This window comes from Caretta caretta, chromosome 18 (assembly GCF_965140235.1).
Source record: "Caretta caretta isolate rCarCar2 chromosome 18, rCarCar1.hap1, whole genome shotgun sequence".
In the NCBI taxonomy this organism is placed as follows: Eukaryota; Metazoa; Chordata; order Testudines; family Cheloniidae; genus Caretta; species Caretta caretta.
This window is the reverse complement of record NC_134223.1, coordinates 7,012,599-7,036,305: the sequence shown is the minus strand read 5'-3', so window position 1 is coordinate 7,036,305 and position 23,707 is coordinate 7,012,599. Positions and strand designations below refer to the sequence as shown.

General features: G+C 49.6%; 1 protein-coding gene across 1 annotated transcript in view; it reads right to left on the bottom strand.

The window, feature by feature from the left end:
* Positions 1–6,261: 6,261 nt before the first annotated feature.
* LOC125624402 (protein-arginine deiminase type-3-like) overlaps positions 6,262–23,707 on the bottom strand; it is a 42,855-nt gene continuing 25,409 nt past the window's right edge. The window contains exons 7-16 of the mRNA XM_048825064.2: positions 18,632–18,810; positions 17,343–17,446; positions 16,558–16,669; positions 16,019–16,126; positions 13,970–14,121; positions 11,810–11,954; positions 11,203–11,296; positions 10,376–10,455; positions 9,458–9,583; positions 6,262–6,768 (exon numbers count right to left, since the gene is read on the bottom strand). Coding sequence (XP_048681021.1) covers positions 6,535–6,768; positions 9,458–9,583; positions 10,376–10,455; positions 11,203–11,296; positions 11,810–11,954; positions 13,970–14,121; positions 16,019–16,126; positions 16,558–16,669; positions 17,343–17,446; positions 18,632–18,810 — 1,334 coding nt within the window. The 3' untranslated portion in view covers positions 6,262–6,534. The remainder of the gene's footprint in view (positions 6,769–9,457; positions 9,584–10,375; positions 10,456–11,202; positions 11,297–11,809; positions 11,955–13,969; positions 14,122–16,018; positions 16,127–16,557; positions 16,670–17,342; positions 17,447–18,631; positions 18,811–23,707) is intronic.

Below are 23,707 nucleotides of genomic sequence, written 5' to 3'. Positions count from 1 at the left end.
CCACCAAAATGTTTGCATTGTTCCTGATTTCTAGAAACTCAGCTGAGACCACCAACTCATTCCTCCTAGGCCACCAAACTGCAGTTAGATCAGGCCTTTTGTTCACTGCTGACCGTAGCCTGTGCCAACATAGTAGCTTTTAATGTCTTTGGCCGTTTTGTGCCTATTTGCTGCTGGCTTAGCCCAGTATGTCATTGGCACGGAATAGTTAAACATCGGACAAATGTCCTTTGCGCTTTACCAGCAAATGGCGGGGCTAGCATAGTAACGTCTGTAGAGGGCAGGGAAAGCAATGCCTGTGTTGAAGTGCTAAGGAGCCCCCGTCATGGACAGGACCCCATGGTGCTAGGCGCTGTACAAACAGAACAAAAAGACGGTCCCTGCCCCAAAGAGCTGACAGTCTAAGCCTCTTGGGCTTCCCATCAGTTTGATGGAAAGAGGTTCTGCGTTACAGGGTGAGCCATCCGGCAGGCTTACGGGAGTTTTCTGTTCTCCCTGCTTTCAACCCCACTTCCAAACACTGTCATCTTAGATCAGCTGCAGCTTGATAAGGAAAAAGAAAAGGAGGACTTGTGGCACCTTAGAGACTAACCAGTTTATTTGAGCATGAGCTTTCGTGAGCTACAGCTCACTTCACAAAAGCTTATGCTCAAATAAATTGGTTAGTCTCTAAGGTGCCACAAGTCCTCCTTGTCTTTTTGCGAATGCAGACTAACACGGCTGTTGCTCTGAAGCGTGATAGGGGTCTCTCTTCAAAAGACTGGTCGCTGGGAGAGGGTTGTAATCCTACATCTGAACAGGGAATTTCAAGAGCACTACTACAAATTTCACCTGCCCTGATAGGCGCCTGCTTGCAGTGCAGTTGCTCTCTGAGAAGCGACCACAAAAGTGGCAGGGCAGGATTCCACGGTTGTGCTGCAACGGCTCTCACAGCAGCTGCCTCAGTTTACAAATAAAAACATGGGGAGAAGGGTTTTTCCTAGTTGTCACTGCTGCAAACTCCTCCGGGGCTCTGAGGTGCAAGCTGGGTTCTTTCCTTCACCTGGCCAGCTCCCTTAGAGTTCTGTTAATGATAGCATAGGGTCTCGGTCGCTCTCCCAGGGCTGACCCTGGCTCTGCAGGGCTCACAGGTGTCAAATGCTCTGTCGCTGTGCTTTGGGCACGATGCTCAGATATTGTACCTCTGCTGAGTCATGATTGGAATAGCCTCTGCTGAGTAAGAAGCGGCCGAGGAGCATTGGCAGCTGTTCGTACCCTAACAGCTCTTCAAGATTTCTTCCTTGATTTCTTAAATTGACGCCTCAAGCATTGTATTACCACCCAAACTGCTCCTTTCGGACAAGAGCCTGTGTCCATGTCCGCTCTTTCCTTGCTCTATTCCCTTGCCCTTTCTCTTCAGCACCCCAAACTGAATTTGACTTGTTCCAGGCAGCACATAGGGCGGCTGGTGAGACGAGCCGACCCCTCTTACGTAGAGAAACCAAGAGGTTAAAAAAAACTTATGCCCTTCTAAAAACAAAGGCCTCTGGGAACGCTTAGGCGCAATACCCAAAATCTGCTTGGTACGGAAGTCTCTTGGGTGCCGCTACTGATTGCCGTCCGCTCACCGGAACGGGTTTATTAGATCAGAAAGTCTTTTCAGCTCTAGGATCCTATGTAGTCTCAATGCTTTACCCAATTAAACATGCTCAAGCACTTCAGTGTAAAGACTCCATGCTAGAAAGCTGTTTAAATTGTCAAGACAATGTGAGTTAACCCTTTCACCGCCTCTCCCCTAGTACTGTGGGATTATGAACCGTGGGGGGTTCTTAGCCATGTCTTGTAATTTCCTAATCTTAAAAAGAGGCTTAATTTACAAAATGTAGCGGGGATATAAACCCCCATGCTCCAGTCCCTAACTAGCAGGGGCTAGGAAGGCATTTCCTCCTGGCATGGTTCTGTTTTAGTTACCCGCTGCAGGGTGTCCTGCTCTTCCTGTGAACCATTTAGTACCGGCCAATAGGGTTGCCAGCTTTCTAATCACAAAACTGAGCACCCTTGTCCTGCCTCTGCCCTGCCCCGTCCCCAAGGCCGCACCCCTTCTGAGGCCCTACCCTCCACTCACTCCATCCCCCCCCCATCACTCGCTCTCCCCCACCCTCACTCACTTTCACTGGGCTGGGACAGGGGGTTGGGGTGTGGGAGGGGATGAAGGCTGGAGGTGTGGGCTCTGGGGTGGGGCCAGAAATGAAGGGTTCAGGAAGTGGGCTCGGCTGGGGTGTGAGAGGAGCTGTGGGGTACAGGCTCCGGGAAGGGGCTCAGGGATGGGGTTGGGGTGTGGGCTCTGGGAGGGAGTTAGGAAGGGGTTCCAGGCAGGGGTTGGGGTGCAGGTGGGGGTTCAGGATCCAGTCAGGTGGTGCTTACCTCAGGCGCTTGGCAGCTCAGCAGGGCTAAGGAAGGAACCCTGCAGCTCCCGGAGCTGGCTGGCACGTTTGCCTCCTAGGCGCAGGGGCGGCCAGGTGACTCTGTGTGTTGTGTGCGACCCACATCCTCAGGCACTGGCCCTGCAGCTCCCTTTGGCCACAGTTCCCGGCCAATGGGAGCTGTGGGGTGGAGGCAGCTTGGGGAACCTCCCTGTTGCACCTGCACCTAGGGGCCACAGGGACATGCCAGCCGCTTCCGGGAACCACGTGGAGCCAGGGCAGCCAGGAGCCTGCCTTAGCCCCGCTGCGGTGCTGACCGGAGCCGCCAGGGTCCCTTTTAGACCAGGTGTTCTGGTCAAAAACTGGTCATCTGGCAACGCTACCGGCCAATGTCCCAGACAGAAGGCTGGACTATATGGATCCCTGGTCTGACCCATCCTGGCAGTTCCTACAGCACGGGAAGTGTGCTAGGCATTCCGTGAACCAGTCCGGCACGGTTCCAGCTCAAAGAGCTGACTTTAGAGATGGGCAGTAGCAACAATCAAGACTGAGGGAGGATGAAAGTTACAAGAATATTACGTGGCTCCGTAAACTGGGTGTGCACGTGTTGGAACATGTTTCTGGGTGTGGGGGTGCTTTGGGTTGTGGATCTGAGCATGGGAAGTGAGAGCTGGAGAGGCTGGGTTGGAGGAGGGAGGATGGGTGTGAGGGATGGGCAATGGGAAGGTGGCGGTGACCAGCAGCATGAATGCAGGTAGTGGGGTGAGCCAAGGCAGGGAGGTAAAATCAGCTGAGGGGCAGTGGAAATGGCAGGTCCGTCGTGTGGGCCCCATGCAGCTGCCAGGTGGTCGGGTCCCACAGTGAAGGGAGAGGGTGAGTGGCAATGAAAATGCTCCTCTGATACCCGGCTGCAGCTGTATCAGGGGCGTGGTGCTGGGGGATGCAATCACACACCCAGTAATGCATATCAAGCCACTCTGGTCCAATGGCAGCCCGTCTCCATCACGGAGTGGGGCAGGCTGCTGCTTCTGAAGGCCTGTTGTAGGAGGTGTACATGGAGGAGGGCAGGCGATGGGAGCGGGAGCAGATTGCCAGATTGACCCAGAGAGGGAGGGCAGGTGTGCTAGGTCCTGGCTGCAGTGGGATGTTGCCAATATTCTCGGCATTCTGCCTTTCTAGGCTAGACTGTTCTGCTGCCCCTAACGACCAGGAGGAATAAAAAGAAAAGGAGTACTTGTGGCACCTTAGAGACTAACCAATTTAGTCTCTAAGGTGCCACAAGTACTCCTGTTCTTTTTGCGAATACAGACTAACACGGCTGTTACTCTGAAACCAGGAGGAATAAGGAATCCAGACATAACCCCCAATTTGCATCTTCCGCTCTAACCAAAGGACAAAGGGACTGGATCAGCCAGTAGAGGGCAGTAGCACGCCACAAAAAGCATCCTAGCACAGTCCACAGATCTTTCTCTTCCGCATGAAGGGGGTAAGCCAGGAATGCAATGGGCCCGATGCTCTTCTCCCACGGCTGTACGTCAGGATTGACCCTACTGGAAATCAAAGGAGCTGAATCTGTGTGAAAACAGACAGAGGAGCAATAGGCCCAATGCACTTACTGTTTATTATCTGCACCGACGTATAGACGAATAAGCTTTCGGAAGAGTTTATCCAAAGTGGATATTGCTCTGCCGTTCGGACTGTGACGGCACTGGCTAGCTCTTAAATAGCTCATTCGGACGCACGCTGGGTGACAAAAATGCTGCATGTTTAATTCTGCCCTTTCTTCACATCCTCCACTGTGATCTTTTTTTTAAAAAAAAAAATGGTCTGATGGTTCCCTTGGCTCCCTCATAGTCTTTACCTCGACCTGCAACACAGGTGAAAGCTACGAACGGCTTTGTCTTCACTAGGATATTGTATCATAACAACAGTCATGTTGTGTCAGACCAGTGGTCCATCTAGCCCAGTATCCGGTCTCTAACAAGGGCTAGTACCAGGCCTTCAGGGGCAGTGTATAGAACAAACAGGGCAATTTTGGAGGGATCCACCCCTGTCTTCCCCTCCCATCTTCTGGCAGTCAGAAGCTAAAGGTCATCCCAAGCACAGGGTTGCATCCCTGACCACTTGCCTAATCCTCATTGCTGGACCTTTCCTAATGATGTCATGATATTTTTCTTATGTTGTATCCCTTTCCTAATCGTTAATGCTAACATTCTGTTAGCTCGTTTTGCTGCTATGCATTGAGCTGAAGTTTTCAGAGAAATCTCCACAGTGACTCTATGATTTTTTTCTTGAATGGTAACCGCTAATTAAGTTATCGTGTGTTAGCCACAGGAGGCTAAGAACACACACGTTGTTTTGCCCTCGCAAAGAGATTTTACAAGGAGCTTAAGGGTATGACTACAGAGTATGCTACGCCCAGATTGACTCAGTATCTATTGCCCCGCCATAAGAAGAGTTCACTGAGTATGTAAAACCTATATGCTCCGTGCATCTGACTGTGAACTCTTGAACTTTACATAACACAGGATGGTGGTCAACTTCCAGGTGGCCAGAACTTTACTGTCCAGTCAGGTGTTTTCTCCAAACTCAGGACATCTGGCCCTTGATGTACTCTGTGAGAAATATTACCATGCCAGGTCTGAAAGTTGAATGGTTGGAGTGGAAGTGATGAAAAGTTACTTTTCACCCTCCAAATGGAAAAAGCTACAGCCCTGCATGCCCCTTGACGTCTTGTAATTCAACAAGGTGTGGTTGTGAGGAGGCCCCTGTGCTTAAGTACTCAAATAACTTCTTTAAAGCGGTGGCTCTCAACTTTTCCAGATGACTGTGCCCCTTTCAGGAGTCTGATTTGTCTTGTGTACCCCAAGTTTCACTATACTTAACGAGTTGCTTACAAAATCAGACCAGCACCCTACTCCTGAAAAAAGTGCAGACTTTCTCATTTTTACCCTACAATTCTAAAATAAATCAACTGGAATATAAATACTGTACTTACATTTCAGAGTATGGCATATAGAGCAGTATGAAATTTTAGTTGGCCCTAACTTCGCTAGTGCTTTTTACAAGGCATCGTAAGTTGTAAAATTAGGCAAATCTCTAGGTGAGTTGATGTCCCCCTGGAAGACCTTTGCGTACCCCCAGGGATCCGCATACCCTTGGTTGCCTTAAATAACAAACCAACAAAAAAAAAAAAAAGAAAAGAAAAGAAAAGAAAAGAAAACTTACATGGAAAGTTGCAGCTCCCCCAGGTAATGGGGAGAGGAGCGAGCCCGAGAAGACAGGTTCAGCTTTCACTACTCTCCCTAACTTGTAGCTTTTCCTTTCTGTAGCAGAAGTGGGACCCTGTGCTTAAAGCTGGAGTTAGCTTTTTTCAACAAAATATGTAGTTTCATCAAAGTCAAACCAGGGAGGAGGGAGAGAGAGACTGTAGCCTGGTGGCTAGGTCCCGGGCTTGGAATGTGGGAGACCCTGGTTTACTCCCTGAATCAGAGTGAGGTGAGATTAAAACAAATCTGCTTTGAATGAGCCAAACAGGGACTTGACTTCTGCATCCCAGCTCAGTGCCTTCCCTATTGCCTGCCTTCCTTCAAAATCTTGAAAGTTGCCATGCGAGGGAATTGTCGCAGTCAGCTGTCGTTAAGGCACAGAACTGGGATACTAGACTATTCTGTTCCTGGCTCTGCTACAGTCTTCCAGTGTGACCTTGGCCACGTCACTTAAATGTTCTGTGCCTCAAGTTTCCCCAACTGTAAAACGGGGCTGCTAGTACTTCTCTGCTGCACAGATGAGGATAAATACATGATGATTGGGGGCCTTATAGGTTCCTAGGTAGCTATAATAAATTAGGTGACACACACATCTTTAAGGTTCTATATTTGATGAGCGGCAAGAAACAGTAGTGGGGATTACAGTCCCAGCAAACTGTCTGACTTGTGCGGCAGAGAAGGGGATGGGGTAGCTAGCAATTTCATATGCAGGTTAGTAATGGGTTTCTTTAGAAAGTATTGCTTTTATTGAAGTTACAAATTCAGTGGTGGGTGAAGTGAACCCCAGGAAACTGTATGTCACGTTCATCTTTAGGTCACCTTCTCTGAAAAAAAAGCAGTGAGCTTTATTTCACCCCCTTTGCTCAGGGGATCATATTCCACCACTTGAAGGAGAAGGGTTTCCTGCGGACGTTGGTGCCGCAATGGATCTCCCCGGAGAGGGTGTGGTAGGAGAAAAAGTCATTGATGAAGGTACAGGTCAGGCCCAGCGGCTCCAGCAGGGAACGAACGTTCTCTTCCAGGCAGCACCGCTCGTCGACGATCGGCCCAAATGGCTTCGGAATGCCCAGGTGTTTCCCCAAGACGATCATGTTCACCTGTAGCCAGGAGAGGAAAGAGCTGATGGGAGCACTGAATATACTGTTAGGCCAGCCAGACACCTTCCTTTGCGGATTTCACTGCAGTGTCTTCTGCATAACTCCAGCGTGACGACAAGAAAGAGTGCAGAGCCAAGTGTTGGGGGATACAGTGAGGACTCAGCCTACAAAACTACAGCGTGCAGCTGGATTCAAGCCACAAACCTCAGCTGCAGATCCAGCTCCAGGCACCCCAAAGTTTGGTGTGAGCCCCTCTGCTACTGAGAGTTTTTATTTATTTTTTTTAAACAAGGCATCGTATATTGACTCCTCGTTATACAGACCCCGCACTGACGAGTCACGCACAGAATCGGGAGCTTGCTGAATAGTTTTAAGCTGAGGATCTCAAAGTTGGGCCCCAGCTTAATGCTGAAATTCTCGTAGGCACTAGCTCCCTTTCCTGTTTGTGACTGGGAGAACACTTCCCTTCCCATGCGTGATTGTGCACGGCAGGAGAGAGGGTCCATGCCACGGCCCAACAGCCCCCTGGCACCTACCGCAATTGCCCTCCTGGCCAAGGACAATAGGGAAATCAAGGCCGCTGAGCCGTTCTTAAATACAATCTAGCAGCTGGAAATGGGAAGGAGCCAGAAACATGTGTAATTTCTACAGTTCCTAACTGATGGGGGGGAGAACGTTTTGAGTCACATGGCCTTGCCTGAGCCAACTGGATTGTGTTTAGCCATCAAGTAGCAGATGCTGTCTCCATTCTTATAGAAAAGAGTGTACTGTTAATGGAAAGCGACTCCCATGGGTGTCCCTGGCCATGCTGCAACCAGGGTTAGCTAGTCTCTACCGAGGTCTCCTTGGCTATGCCTGCACTGCAATAAAACACCCGTAGCGCCGAGTCTCAGAGCCTGGGTCACCTGACTCGGGCTGCAGGGCTAACATTACCAATGTATATGTTTGGGTTGGAGCCTGGGCTCCAAGACTCTCTCCCCTCGCAAGCCCAAATATTCAGCCCAAATGTCTCCACGACTATTTTATAGCCCGGTAGCCTGAACCACGTATGCCCAAGTCCACTGAGCCTGGCTAGCCATCGCCCTGCCTCGGCTCTGATTGCAGCGTAAATGTACCCTCCGGGTCTGACTACACCAGAGCTGGAGGTGGAATTTCCAGCTTGCGGAGACGTACCCACGCTCGCACTGGTTGAGCTAGTGCACTAAAGATCGAAGTGTGGCTGAAATCCAAGGCAAGTGCTCGGGGTGGCTGCCCCGTCCTGCTTCTATTTTTTAGCAGGTTGGCTCAATCAGAACTAGCGTGGGTACGTCCTTCTAGCTCCAGCGTGGACGTGCCCTGCGTGGCAGAAGAGAATGATTTTGCTCCTCTGCACAGACAGGAGGCAATGCTGCCCAGGCAAACTGTAACGCACCGTTTTAGGATCCATTTTTATTTTTGGCTATTTTTAATTATGAATCACCGATTATCATGGTGGTGCCTGGGGGCTAAGATCAGGACCCCCCCCTATGCTGGGCGCTGTCTGAACACAGCCCCTACCCTGAAGTACACCTGACAAAGGGCCCAACCTGAAGTCAATGGAAAGGTTCCCCCGACTTTAATTGAGCTTTGGAGTGGGCCCAGAAGGCAGGCCAGGCACCTAAAGGAGGCAGCATTGTCTAGTGGAAAAAGCAACTATACTGAGACTCAAGAGACCTGGCTTCTATCCCCAGCTCTACCCTTCACTTGCTTAGTGACCTTGGGCAAGTCTCTTCCCCACTCTGTGTCTTAGATTTCCCCATCTGTAAAGTGGGTGTAATGAGACTGGCCTCCTTTGTAAAGTGCTTTGCAATCTATTGATGAAACGCACTAGGTACTGTTAATTAAAGCAGCATTGCCAACCCCAAGATGAGTCTGCATATGCAATCCCCTCATCTGCCCCACCCCCCTAAGACCCCAAATCCCATCACACTGGATTAAAAATCATGTAATTTTTTGCAATAATAAATGTTTACTCTTTTGGATTTGCCTTTGGCTTCCAAGCCATTAGGGGACTTCACATTTTCAGCTTTCCTTCACAATCATGAGGGTTACAAAGTGAAAAAGCAGAGATTCTCTTGCATTCACTTGACTCCAGTGGTTGGCACTTTATGGAAAAACAGCTGCCCCAGAAGAGACCGTGCTACTCGCAATAAAATCGTGAGAGTCAGCAACAGTGATCCTAATAAAACTGCAAGAGTTGACAACGCTGTGAAGGAGGCTGGACTCTGAATGGGCTGTCTGAGGAGGAGGACTGGTCACGAAGATTAGCCTTGTACTCAGCAAGGTTTGAATGTTTTCAGCGAAACCCAGTCCCCAGAGAAGAATTCAGTAGAACGGGATGAAATTTTTCAGGTGAAACTGTTTTTCTGGTGAAAAATGCAGATTTGGCAACACTGAAATTTTTGTGACTTGAGGTTGGTTTGGCCAAATTGGAGAAACAAAACAAAAGTCTGGAGAAACCCTGTGTTTTGTGTTGACATTTTTGAAATGTTTTGATTTTTTTTCAGTTCAAAGGGACTTTTTGTTGCAAGATTTCCTTTAGTTTTGGGTTTTTAAATCAGAACTATTTAAAAATAGTCCAAACTGAAACACTTCATCTGAACCAAAACCTACTTTTTAACCCCTAGAATTGCAAGAAAACGGGAGAGACCCTTGTTCCTACGGCTCTTACCATGTCTGGGAAAAAAGCAGTGGCTTCCTTGTTGATTACGGTGAAGAGCTGGGGGAGGTCAATGATGTCTTTCTCGCTCAGGCCCAGCTCGCGTTTCAGGATGTCTCTGTTCCAGTCGATGCAGCTCTGGGGAGGAAGGACAAGGTCACAAAACCCTTCCTCCTATAGGCAGCCCTGGGAGGAGCAGTTTGGAGAGGCAGCGTTTTTGCTGTCTGTTCAGTAAGAGACAACGTGGGAAGTAAATTGGGAATTGAAATGGAGAAAGAACCTCGCCTGGAGGGCCGGTGGTGGCGGCATGTGAAACCCAATACCCAGCCATGAACCCAACTCTCCCCTTGCTAGGGCCTTATATCAGAGCTGAGATAAATCAAGGCAAAGTCTTCCCCGGCTATTTCACTGGTTCTCCGGCTCCACTGTGAATCTGGACACACTCGGCGCTTCCTATGCTCTCTCTCACCTGTCCCAAGGGCTGCAGTGCAGTAGCCCTGACCTGCTTATTGTCGGGACACAGCCATTTCTTCTACTTTGGCCACAAAGCAACCTCCTCTTCCCTTCATACATGACCCATTTTTACTCAGTACTTCATCCCCTTTGAGCTAGACCATGGCCCGTTGTGAGTAAAAACAGGACAGTCTGAGTGCAAGAATCTCAAAAAATGTCAGATTTTCTTAGTAGTGGCAAAATCCTATTTTCAGTGTGGCTGTATGTATTTTGAGCAGCCCCCTTACACCAGCCTCTCTAGGCCACGTCTCCAATCTGCCACAAACTGCTTCCAACCAGACATTTTCAGTAAGGTTCTCACGTGCAACAGTGATCGGTCCTTACACCGGCACCTAGATGGACAGAAGGTGGGTCAACTGGGTTACCAGAGTCCTGCATCCAAAATTGCCGAGTTATTGCTTTGTCTCCTGTCCCTACCTGAACGTAGTCGTTCTCCCGCCTCAGGGTTTCATTGGCCAGAATCTCATCTATTGTTGTTGTGGTGACTGTCTCTAACTCTGCAAGAAGAAAGAAATTTAAGAGACGAATGAAAATTCATGTGCTAAGCAGGGATGTACATGTGACCTACGTGCATATGTAGATCTAAGAGCCTCGTTTCAGCTGGTCAGAAAATGGTGTGTTTTTCCCCAGGGGAAGTTGTGACAAAAAACAAAGCAAGTGTCATTTATGTCAACATTTTCCATGGAAAATTTGAATGCTAAAAAATTTAAAACTCAAAAAAATATATGCTGCTGTCATGCCTCATGGTGGTTGTAATTCGGGTGCCTCAAACTCGCATTCTCCTCAACAGATTAGGTACCTTGGTAGGACTACATGTCCCATGATGCACTACAGTCTCCCCTCTTGGAGAGGGCAGGCGGTGCATCATGGGAAACCCTGGCCATGGTGTAGCATGGGAGATGTAGCTTATTCCAGGAGCCTAGTCTACAGAGAAGATTTGGACATGAGGCACCACGCAGCACAACCAAATAGAAATTTTACCTTTTGGGGAGAGGCGGGGGGGAAATGAAAAATCAAAAGTATTCCATGGATAAACTTTTTCCTCGACAAAATTTCTTGTAATTGAAGACTTTCTGTTAAAACAGTTTTGACAGGAAGTTTTTGAGCAGCTCTTCGCTGAGCTGTCCTGTGCCCGTAGAACAGCTTGTTGAGGCAGGCCTGTTCACCACAGACAGAAACTTCCGGATGGTTTGTTCTAATGTGTGAAGTGGTGCAGGAGAGAGAAAAAAGATGAGCTATCCTACCTTCAAACATCCTGGCTTCTCCATAGCCCTCTTCCTGCTTCTCTTTGAAGAGCTTGTAACAGGCACTGGGGCTGGCTAAGAGCAGCCGAAAACCCTGACAACAGACAAACCGGTTCATTGACAGATCTTTGCCATTCAGTCACATTTCACATTACAAACCCTCTGCCCAGTGGGTTCAGTCTACAAGGAACGGTTGCAATAGTCTGGATCAACAGGTGTGGTACCCACGCTCATTACACCCTCCCTGGAGCAATCAGTTTTCTGGAGTGAGGTAAATTCAGCTTGAAAAGAGGGATCTTGCAGAGGAGAGTTCCATATGTTTTGACCTCCCTAAAATGTTCAGGTGTCTAAAAAGCACATGGCAGTGCTGGAGCAGACATATGCTCTGGGGGTTTGAGGTCTCACCCAGTGAGCAGTATGCGTCTGCCCAAGGCCAGTCCGAGACGTCTCACCCAGTGTGTGGTACCTGTCTGCCCGGGGCTGGTCCCAGACGTTTCACCCGGTGTGTGGTACCCATCTGCCCTTGGCTGGTCCGAGACCTCTTGCCCAGTGTGCGGTACCCGTTTGCCCTGGGCTGGTCCGAGACCTCTCACCCAGCGTATGGTACCTGTCTGCCCGGGGCTGGGACAAAGCTCAGGAATTCATCCACGTGACCCACAAACAACCAGTCAGAGTAGAGCTCCACAGGGGCCTGCACTTTCTGGGCATAGAGGAAGTCCCTGACGGCCCTTGTCATCCTCCTGCCGCCAACCCTAGAGGCCAAAGGGAAGCAAGAGAAGAGCCAGACACATTCTTCAGTTAAGAGCAGAATGGGGATGCAAGGTGGACAGGGCCAAATTAAGGCATAACAGTTACAGGCTCATGGCTAGGCCCCCGCCCCGGGAGTCAGATGAAAGTAAATTTCTAAGCCCTCATGGCTGCAGAGGAAAGCTTGAAAACATGACGTGAGTGGAACTCATGCAGGGACGTCTGCCTGAGTTTGCAGAGAACCTGAAACGACTGCTCTGAAAAGACCAGCCGTGTGCATCTCAGGGAGGAGCTAACCCCATGACTCACTGATCTGGGGGCCCCACCCAGCCAGCGGCCCTGGGTGTGGCAAGAGGAGAAGAGAGCAATAGTTCTGGCCTAGTCACATGCTCCTGGGGTAAGTACTGGGGTGGGGTAGGGGAGGTAGTTAGGAGACAGCTACTCTTTCTCCTGCCTCTCTGGGAGGGCAGAGCAGGCCACCCTCAATCCAAGCAGGGAGCAACACCATGAAATGGAGATGGGGCACGGGCCCCCTTGTCATGACATGCCTGTTACCCCAGATTCCCTTCATCTAGCACTAAAGGCTGATAAACTCTAGATCAGTGGTAGGCGTGTAATTGCTAACCTGACCGCCCCATGCAAAGTGTAAATACTACTTCGTGGCTTACGTAATACGTTGCCAGGAAGCTGAGGCCAACAACTTGAATCATCCCGAAATCGTCTCAACTGCAACTTGTCTAATGTGCGCCTAGAATCCGCCTCGATTAGGCCAGGGTTCCTGGTGATGCTGCTTTATTTGGCCGCTTCCGCCAAGGGCTTGCAGCCTGTCTTTTCATTAGCTACGTCTGTGCAGCACTCAGCACGAGGCCCCGATCCCCGATGACTTAATCCCTAGCTGTGCCTAATCTTGCCTTAGCGCAGGGGGATGGACTAGATGACCTCGGAGGTCCCTTCCAGCCCTGCATGTCTATGGTTCTACCACCGTCGTATGCAGTGTCATTGTAGCCGTGTTGGTTTCTGGATATTAGAGCGACAAGGTGGGTGAAGTAATGTCTTTTATCTCTTCCTCAAGCCCTGTGTAAGGTCGAAAGCATGTCTCTCTCCCTGGGGAACCCACCATGGCCCTCGGTGGACTGTTCTAATGGTTAATGACTCTCACATTAAACGTGCCCCTCGTTCCCAGGCTGTGGCAGCCGTGGCACCTACGATGCAAAATCACACAGAAAATACCGAGGCCAAATATAGAGCAAAGCTTGTTTTTCAAGTGATCCCACATCTCAACCTGGCCAGATCATGGGCTTGTATCACTGCAGAAGCCTGGACATAATTATTGCTTGGCCCCACGCTGATTAGCTCATCAGATGCTTCAGGGTAGCTTTATTGGGTACAGGTTGCAGGACATTAGGCATCAAATAAGGGATGTCCACTAAACTGGAAACCCAGTGGTTAAAATACTTGGAAGTCCCTCTGATGCGGGGCATGTCATGAGGTACTTCTGGAAGCTCTTTGGGGCAGAGACCAGCTTTTTGTTCTTGGTTTGTACAGCACCTAGCACCTTGGGATCCTGGCCCAAGACTGGGGCTTCTGCATCCTACCACAATGCAAATAATAAATGATCAGCCTAATTTGTAGGTGCTCCATCAATGTAAGACTGTTCTGTGATGAATTAAGTGAAGGACTGCAGCAGTAGGCATGAAGAAATTCACTGGTTATGGCTGCCGACTGTCTGCATATGAACAAGCAATTCAGTAGTTAAATGTCTGTCTTGTTGTGGGATGGGAGTAGGTTGTACCCCTTTCTCTGGGTGTCTATCTCCAGGGCTGCCACTTTCCCTATTGCCATGCTTCCCTTCATCCTCTGCTCCCCTGGCACTGATATTCCACGGATGCATCTGGAAAGCTTGTAGCACTTGCAACTTTGTCTTATTGCCACATCTACTCCTATTGAGCTCAGCTGGGAGGAGAGGCTGGTCTATTCTCCCTAGGCACATGCTGTCCCGAACCATGCTCATGCCTCTCACCTGGGGAAGCTGCTGCCAATGAGGATCCTTCCCAGTGGATACTCCTTCCCTTTGACAGTCACTGGAGGGCTGACTTCCAGGTTCCCAAAAGAGTCGAGGCTGGAGACTCTTTCGTTATAAGGTTCTCGGGTCACGTAGCCAAAATCAGGGCCCTTCCAGGGAATAAGATGACAATGAAGTTGAGAGCAATGAATTGCTTAACGCGGACAAAGTGAGGCCCAGGCCTTAAATGGGCATGCTACACAAGATACACTGCACCCTGCTGCAATTGAAGCAGTTAAAGTCGCCGCCTCACGGGGCTGGTGTTGGTGCTAAAAGTTCTGTCTGGAGTGGCCAAACAAAGAGGCACCATGGTCCAGGGGACCAGGTACAGCATGGCAAGTCAAACCTACATTATTCTATTCCCAGCTCTGCCACCAACTCCCTGTAAGACCTTGGTTGAGTCACTTTGCCTCTCAGTGCTTCAGTTTCCCAATATGTAAAATGAAGGCATGCTCCCCTCACCCTTTGCAAACGACTTGAGGTCTGTGCATGGAAAACCCTACAGAAGCCTATGCTTAGTATTGTGAAAGTAGAATGAATTATATTGAAATTATAATTCTTTAAAGAAATGCTACTTGAAGGGTTTGTTGAAATATAGTTGTCAGGAAGAGAAACATTAAGGAGTGTGAGACAATGGGTCCTCAAACTAATTAGCTTAGAGCTCCTACTGAAAACCGTCAGGCATCAGACATAGTGCTGGCAGCAAAAGGAGGGACTTGTGCTCTCATTGGAAAAGACTGCTGTGTGTATATACCAGACAACACCAATGAGGTAATAGATCGTGCTAGCCACTTAGAACAAATCGCATATCTTCCCCACGAAGAGCCAAGTTCTTTATGGAAGTGGCTAAGTAACCTTTTCAATTTCTCTGGCATAGGAAACTGGTTGTTTCAGGGAGCCCTAACTCTCCTGTTTGGAATCCTAATAATTTTTGTATGTTTTCAGTTACTTTCCTGTTGTATCCAAAATTGTGTCAGGCATGCTACACAGATAGCTGCCCCAAACCAGAGTGCTAATTTGATGATTTTAAATATCACTGATGAACAAAGAGATAAAGAACGCTTGATATTTGGAACCCAGTCATTGCTGGTCATTGCGTAGCTTGACCAAAAGGAGGGATTGTGAAAGTAGAATGAATTATATTGAAATTATAATTCATTAAAGAAATGCTACTTGAAGGGTTTGTTGAAATATAGTTGTCAGGAAGAGAAACATCAAGGAGGGTGAGACAATGGGTCCTCAAACTAATTAACTTAGAGCTCCTACTGACCTAGAAGATTGGTAAATGTTAGTATGCAAATAAGATATGTATGTATATTTGTCAGTTTCTGCTTCCTTTTGTCTTTTATGTTAAATTGTCTTTGGCTTATTTGTATAAATAAGTTAGCTTGAGCCTCAGAGGGGGACTCACATATCTGGGTGCATTGGCAAAGCGCTTTGCTAATAAACAGAGTGGTCTGACAAATTATGTGAGTCCTGAATCTGACTTTGACAGTATTTTGAATACAAGTTAACAGGGCTGCACATCTGGCTGTGAAGAACAGAATCTGAGTCGGTCCTACAGCCCTCCAAGGAGTCAGAATCTCATCGCAGAGGCACGGAGCTGGACGGAAACCAGATTTTCTATTTCACCAAAAATAAGACACGTCAACATTTTCTGCTAAACAAAACGACCCCAAAAAGTTTGTTTTGGGTCGATCAAAACATTTTGATAAAATCACAACATTTCATGTCGATTTTTGAACTTTAAATAAAAATTATATAAAAAAACCCAATGAATTTAGTCTTGAAAAGTTCTTTCGGAATGAAAAATTCAAATGTTCCATTCTGAAATACACTTCATTCCATTTTTTAAATTACATTTAGTCAAAATCGATGCATTTTTCAAAATGTCTCAATAGCTGAAAACTGCAATTTCTATCCAAAAAACCCAAAGCCTTTCAACACAAACTTTCCAACGAGCTGGTGTTAAATTGAGGGCTGGCACCGCTAGACAGCGTCACATACCAAAATGCTCTTAAAAGGGAAGTCCTGCAGCTCTTGGTCCCTGGGTGAGTCAAAGACCACGGGAAACGTTTTATGGGGAGCCTGCACATAGCCAAACTCCATCTCATCCTGTTAGAGGGGACAAAGAGAATGGCAAATAAACAGCCAGCCAATACGGGGCTTGAACCAGAACCTGCAGAAGTGATTGCTGTTGATTTGGATGGGCTTTGGATCAAGCCCACATGGGATTGCGGTTGTACCATTGCTGAACAGATGCAGGCAGGTTCTTCGTTTCGACCCAGCCTGTTCTTGGAGCTACATCTTTAGAGTGTTAGCTCCACTCCTCCAGCTTTGAACCTCGCTGGTTTCATCCAGGGACCCTTGTGATGCAGCAGGACGTGACTGAGCTTTATGGCCCGCTTCCCCCACTGCTCTGCACTGAGTGACTGACTGCCGCATAACAAGGGCACAAAACGCCACCTGGCAGCCGTCAATGACTCTGCAAGGCAGCAGAGACGCAGGCCCCGTGCATTTGGCTTTCCCATTCCCGGTGATATGACCTGGATCCAGCGGTCGCTGCGGTTCTCCACCTCCGGGCAGATGGTCAGCTTGCAGTGGGCTTTCCTGGCGAGTTCGCTCACGGCTTCCACAAAGTCGGCGTTGTCGCTCACGCTGGGAATGAAACGGGGGAGGAGAGTGAGGCCTAAACTAGGGGACAGACAGACACCCTCCCGCCAGCCCAAAAAAAACCCGTCATTGGGGAGATCCCAGCAGGCCCAGGTCAAACAACAGTGGGGAATGGATTGGCCAACCATTATTTATCCAACAGGGGATTTAGTATGTTAACGAGGTGCTAATTGGCTTGGTGCCTGAGAGTAGCCAAGCCCCTTTCCTGGGTATCAAGAGAGAATTTTTCACCCATCAGTCTCACTGCCACCACTTGGGGCTTTTGGCCCAGGTGTTCTTGCCCTCCCATGGCACAAAGGTGTGTTGATGGAAATGGTCCAGGCTATAATCAAGTGATTCCAGGCATGATGGGTCCAGGGACAGTTGTAAGGTCTCCACAATCTGACTTCACGTGCCTAAAGAGGCCCATCCTAGTATGGGTCTTTGGGGGTGGCCTCTTCCAACCTGACTTGCTCTTAAATCCCAGTTAGGCCCTTGGGGCTTGATCCAAAGCCCATTGAAGTCAACGGGGCTATGCACGTGTATGATGTTATGCGTGTGCTGAAGGGCTGCGCTGGACCGGGAGCAGAGGGCTCAGCACCTCGCAGGATCAAGCCCCTGGGTAGAAAATGACAGCTCAGCCCATTTCCCCAGGGCAATTGACCCATCCTGCCCTCACCTGCAGACAAAGACCTCCAGAGGCCGCTGAGTGTTGGGGGTCATTATCCAGGGAGCCATGTGGAAAACCACCGTGTCTGTGAAAATCGGGGTCTCGGGAAGATTCTATGGGGGGAAAAAAACAAGGGGTGATTGATGGATCTTAGTCCAACTTCAAAGATCTCTCTGGAGCAGGGGGGAGATCCCTGCTTGCATGTGGCCTCTGCCATCTCTGCTACGTCATCCCCACAGGATCTGGAGGGCAGTGATGCCTTTTATCATTCCCTTTGCTGCTCCCATGCATTTGGCCCTTTACCCCACTGTAATTCAAGCCTCTGCCCAGAAGGAAGGGGAAACTCAGGCCTGGCTCAAATGGCAGGAGACCTCGATTTAGTTGCTATTGAAAAGCAGTTTCCTCCTGTTAAGTGTTTAGCATCAAAACCCTTGGCTCAGCTAGGGTAGCCCCTCATCCAGCCAGGACATTTTCGCCTTCTCCTACCAATGTTATGGCCCCCAGCATGGGTCAACCCAATGACCTTTGCTGCCGAAGCCTGCGACCACGTCAGCTAAAGAAGCAATTCCGTTAGCTGGCGGCAGTTGTAGGTAGTTATCCCGTAGTGAACCAGATACTAGCTGTAGACTCACCACACTCTCTTTGCCAGCGTGTTTCATTAGTACCGAGGCGGTTGGCACAGCGATCTCCACAGCAGCAGTTACGGACCAAGCAGCCCATTGGGAAAGCATACCACTCACGTGGAGACCGTGCCCAGCCCTGCTGGTTTTAGGGGCCGTGGGATGTGTTATTCCGATACTGTTCCGTTTCCATCCCCTCTCCCCAAATCCTCCAACAAGCCTGCCTAGAAGCAGCTTTTCCTTTGGGTGGCCCACCAGAGACACCGATTCTGCAGAGGCTAATCCCGCAGGCTAGCAGCCAGCGGCCTGGCACCAGTGGCAGGACTCCAAAGCTGAACCACTCCATGACCAAAACGTCCAGCGCAGGGGAGGGGGACACGAGCCCGTCAGTCCCCATGACTGGATCTCCTACACCCAGGCTGTGCGGTGCTCTGGCTTCCTCCGGTGGTGGTCATGCCACGTGCAGCAGTTGACAGGCCTGCCATGGCTGAACCTATGCTCCAGCATAGAGCTCAGGCTTTAAGATCGAGCGGGCCACGGCTCAGTCCTTGCTTTTGCTGAGCCACCAAGGGGCATGGTGGACTGGCAGCACCCCCGCTAGAGAAGCCGCTCTGCAGAGCTTTTGTTCTCTCCAGCCCAGATAGGCGCAGGCCAAGTGAGCGCAGCGGCTTACTGTACCTCAACTGGGGCGTCCAGCAGCGTGACATGGAAGGACACCAGCCCTGAGAAGTCAGCGTCCGGGAAGGCAAATCCCTCCACGTAGAAGGTGTCCTGTTCTTGTCCGCTGGGACGATCCACTATGTAGGAGAGCTCATCTGACCCCAGCACGTGCTCATACTGGTGGAGAACGTCATCACCTACGAATGTAGAGAAGTATACTGACATGTCGGGGGAACCACACTGAGTACAATGGAGCTAGCAGAGGTAGCTCACCTGTTCCCAGCTCCTGGGGATCAAGCTTCCAGACATGACAGGAAGTGCATTGTTGGACGATTGGACTAGACCTTGCATGCTGTGTGTGTAGGGCCTTGTCTACTTGGAGAATTAGCCCCAGCATTGTGGCTGCACCAGTGCAAACCCTTCATGGAGATGGGTGAAGCCATGATTTGCACCAGTGGACCAATTTCCTCGCAGGAGTTAAATCCACCAGTGTGAATTGCAGCCTACATTGATGCAAATACACCAATGCTAGCAACTGGGGCCAATTTTCATGATAGAAAAGACCAGAGCGAGTGGACTTAAAGTCTGATTACTTCAATCACATGAGAGGTGCTTTACAGGCCTGGATGCGGTCTTGCTGGCTCTGCATCAATCTCTAGTTTGGACAGGAATTTACAAGAGGAAAGGCCGGGGGTTAGAGGTGATGTTACCCAAAGCCCTGAAAGCAGCTTCATAATCTTTTAGAGCTAGTCAGAGAGCATCCAGTCAATGGTAGCCTTGGGATTTCAGGTGTGAACCAGCCCCATCAGCTGCCCAATGTATTTGGTTGGATGAGTAGTTTTCAGGTGATGGATTTGAGAACCAAACATAGAACATAGGAGCCTAGCTAATGACAAACAGTGGGCAGTGCATTTCAGCTCTGAATTCATGAAACTTTCAGGATGGGTGAAGGGTTTCAAAAACATCTTAGAAGTCACTGAATGTTCACAATGAATAGTGTGACCCTACGAACAGCAAGACAGATTGGAGGGGTTTATTCACCATTGATTTGCTAACCTGCTATCTCCTCGCACTCCATTATTACAGCAGAATCCGGGGCAGCCCCAGTTTTGATCATTTTATCCATTTACACAGCACGGGGGCGCGGTTGCACCTAGGAGCTTACTGACAATATTTAAGAAGCATCACTTAAATATACCCATATTGGGTCCACCCAAGTAACTGATGCTCCCAGCTGCAGAGAGGCTAATCCCAGCTAATCTTAGCCCTGGTTTACACTATGAGTTTAGGTCGAATTTAGTAGCGTTAGATCAATTTAACCCTGCACCCGTCGACACAACGAAGCCATTTTTGTCCACTTAATAGGCTCTTAAAATAGATTTCTGTACTCCTCCCCGATGAGGGGATTAGCGCTGAAATCGACATTGCTGGGTCAAATTTCAGGTAGTGTGGACACAATTCAATGGTATTGGCCTCCGGGAGCTATCCCAGAGTGCTCCATTGTGACCACTCTAGACAGCACTCTCAACTCGGATGCACTGGCCAGGTAGACAGGAAAAGCCCTGCAAACTTTTGAATTTCATTTCCTGTTTGGCCACCATGGCAAGCTGATCAGCACAGGTGACCATGCAGATCTCATCAGCAGAGGTGACCATGGAGTCCCAGAATCACAAAAGAGCTCCAGCATAGACCGAACAGGAGGTACTGGATCTGATCACTGTATGGGGAGATAAATCCGTGCTATCAGAACTCTGTTCCAAAAGACAAAATGCCAAAATATTTGAAAAAAATCTCCAAGGGCATGAAGGACAGAGGCAATCACAGGGACCCGCAGCAGTGCCGCGTGAAACTTAAGGAGCTCAGGCAAGCCTACCAAAAAACCAGAGAGGCAAACGGCTGCTCGGGGTCAGAGCCCCAGACATGCTGCTTCTATGATGAGCTGCATGCCATTCTAGGGGGTGCCCCTACAATTACCCCACACCTGTATGTGGACTCCTGCAAGGGAGTCTCAAGCAACAGGGATGAGGATTTTGGGGACAAGGAAGATGATGAGGAGGAGGAGGTTGAAGATAGTGCACACCAGGCAGCAGAGAAACTGTTCCCCCTGACAACCAGGAACTGTTTATCACCCTGGAGCCAATACCTTCCCAACTCGGGCTCCCAGATCTTGAAGGCAGAGAAGGCACCTCTGGTGAGTGTACCTTTGTAAATATAACACACAGTTTAAAAGCAAGCGTGTTTAATGATTAATTTGCCCTGAAGACTTGCTATGCATTCATGGCCAGTACAGCTACTGGAAAAGTCTGTTAACGTGTCTGGGGATGGAGCGGAAATCATCCAGGGACATCTCAATGAAGCTCGCCTAGAGGTACTCCCAAAGCCTTTACAAAAAGTTTCTGGGAAGGGCAGCCTTATTGCATCCTCCATGGTAGGACACTTTACCACGGCAGGCCAGTAGCACATAGTCTGGCATCATTGCATCAGAAAGCCTGGCAGCGTGTGGTCCCGGTGTTTGCTGGCATTCAAGCAACATCTGTTCTTTATCTCTCTGTGTTATCCTCAGAAGAGTGATATCATTCATGGTCACCTGGTTGAAATAGGGGAATTTTATTAAGGGGACATTCAGAGGTGGCCGTTCCTGCTGGGCTGTTGCCTGTGGCTGAAAATAAATCATCCCCGCTGTTAGCCACGCGGTGGGGGGAGGGGTGAAGCGATCATCCCAGAGAATTGTGGGGGGGGAGGGGGTTAGTTGGGTTTGTGCTGCATGTTAACCTGAAAACATCAGCCCCTCCTTTTAAGTAGCCAGCGTGTCTTTTTCAATTTTACTCTCCCTTTTTTTCCTCCCGCAGCTGCAAATGTTTCAACACTGCCACTAGCATCTCCGTCCCAGAGGCTAGCGCAGATAAGAAGGTGAAAAAAATGCACTCGCAATGAAATGTTCTATGAGCTCATGCAGTCCTCCCAAACTGAAAGAGCCCAGCAGAATGCGTGGATGCAGACAACGGCAGAGTCCAGGACAGCACAAAATGAACATGAGGACAGATGGCTGGAGCAACAGGACAGGTGGCGGCAGCATGATGAAAGGAGGCAGGATGCAGTGCTGAGGCTACTGGAGGATCACACTGATATGCTCCGGCGTATGGTTGAGGTGCAGGAAAGGCACAGACTGCCGCTGCAGCCCCTGTGTAACCAACCACCCTCTTCCCCAAGTTCCATAGCCTCCTCACCCAGATGCCCAAGAACGTGGGGGGGGGGGCCTTCCAGGCACCCAACCACTCCACCCCAGAGGACTACCCAAGCAACAGAAGGCTGGCATTCAATAAGTTTTGAAGTGCAGTGTGGCCTTGTCCTTCCCTCCTCCCCCACACCACGTGGTGCTTCCCTCCCGGACTACCTTGGCAGTTATCCTCCCATTTGTGTGATGAATTAATAAAGAATGCATGAATTTGAAACAATGACTTTATTGCCTCTGCAAGCGGTGATTGAACGGGGGGAAGGGAGGGCGGATGGCTTACAGGGAAGTAGAGTGAACCAAGGGGGCGGGTTTTCATCAAGGAGAAACAAACAGAACTGTCACATCATAGCCTAGTCAGCCATGACACTGGTTTTCAAAGCTTCTCTGATGCTCAGCGCGCCCTCCTGTGCTCTTCTAACCGCCCTGGTGTCTGGCTGTGTGTAATCAGCAGCCAGGAGATTTGCCTCAACTTCCCACCCCACCATAAACGTCTCCCCCTTGCTCTCACAGATATTGTGGAGCACACAGCAAGCAGTAATAACAGTGGGAATATTCGTTTCACTGAGGTCTAACCAAGTCAGTAAACTGCGCCAGCGCACTTTTAAACGTCCAAATGCACCTTCTACCACCATTCTGCACTTACTCAGCCTATAGTTGAACAGCTCCTGACTACTGTCCAGGGTGCCTGTGTATGGCTTCATGAGCCATGGCATTAAGGGATAGGTTGGGTCCCCAAGGATAACCATAGGCATTTCAACATCCCCAACGGTTATTTTCTGTTCTGGAAAGTAAGTCCCGTGCTGCAGCTGTTCATACAGACCAGAGTTCCTGAAGATGCGAACATCATGTACCTTTCCTGGCCATCCCACGTTGATGTTGGTGAAATGTCCCTTGTGATCCACCAGTGCTTGCAGCACCATTGAAAAGTACCCCTTGCGGTTTATGTACTGGCTGCCTTGGTGATCTGGTCCCAAGATAGGGATATGGGTTCCGTCTATCACCTCACCACAGTTAGGGAATCCCATTGCAGCAAAGCCATCCACTATAACCTGCACATTTCCCAGAGTCAGTACCCTTGATAGCAGCAGCTCAGTGATTGTGTTGGCTACTTGGATCACAGCAGCCCCCACAGTAGATTTGCCCACTCCAAATTGATTCCCGACTGACCGGTAGCTGTCTGGCATTGCAAGCTTCCAGAGGGCTATCGCCACTCACTTGTGAACTGTGAGGGCTGCTCTCATCTTGGTATTCTTGCGCTTCAGGGCGGGCGAAAGCAAGTCAAAGTTCTGTGAAAGTGCCCTTATGCATGCGAAAGTTTCGCAGCCACTGGGAATCATCCCAGACCTGCAACACTATGCGGTCCCACCAGTCTGGTGGGAGTGTCCCGGGCCCAGAATCGGCGTTCCATGGCATGAGCCTGCCCCATTGCCACCAGGATGGCCAAATTGCCGGGGCCTGTGCTTTGAGAGAAGTCTGTGTCCATGTCCTCATCACTCTTGTCACCGCGCTGCAGTCGCCTCCTCACCTGCTTTTGCAGGTTCTGGTTCTGCGTATGTACTGCATGATAGTGCGCGAGGTGTTTACAATGCTCATAACTGCCGTGGTGATCTGAGCGGGCTCCGTGCTTGCCATGGTATGGCGTCTGCAGGAAAGCAGAGTTGCAGGGGAAGCGGTGGTTGGATGACCAGTTTTGCAGATCTACTGCACCGTCTGCTGCCAGGACACAACAGCTGAGTGGGCTTCACACTTGCCGTGGTGTGGCAAGACAAGAGCAGCCGAGCAGAGTTGCAGCAGAAGCAGCAGATGACAACGGTCATATAGAGGACCTGCGAGACCACCAGGAGAGCAGAGTGGCAACG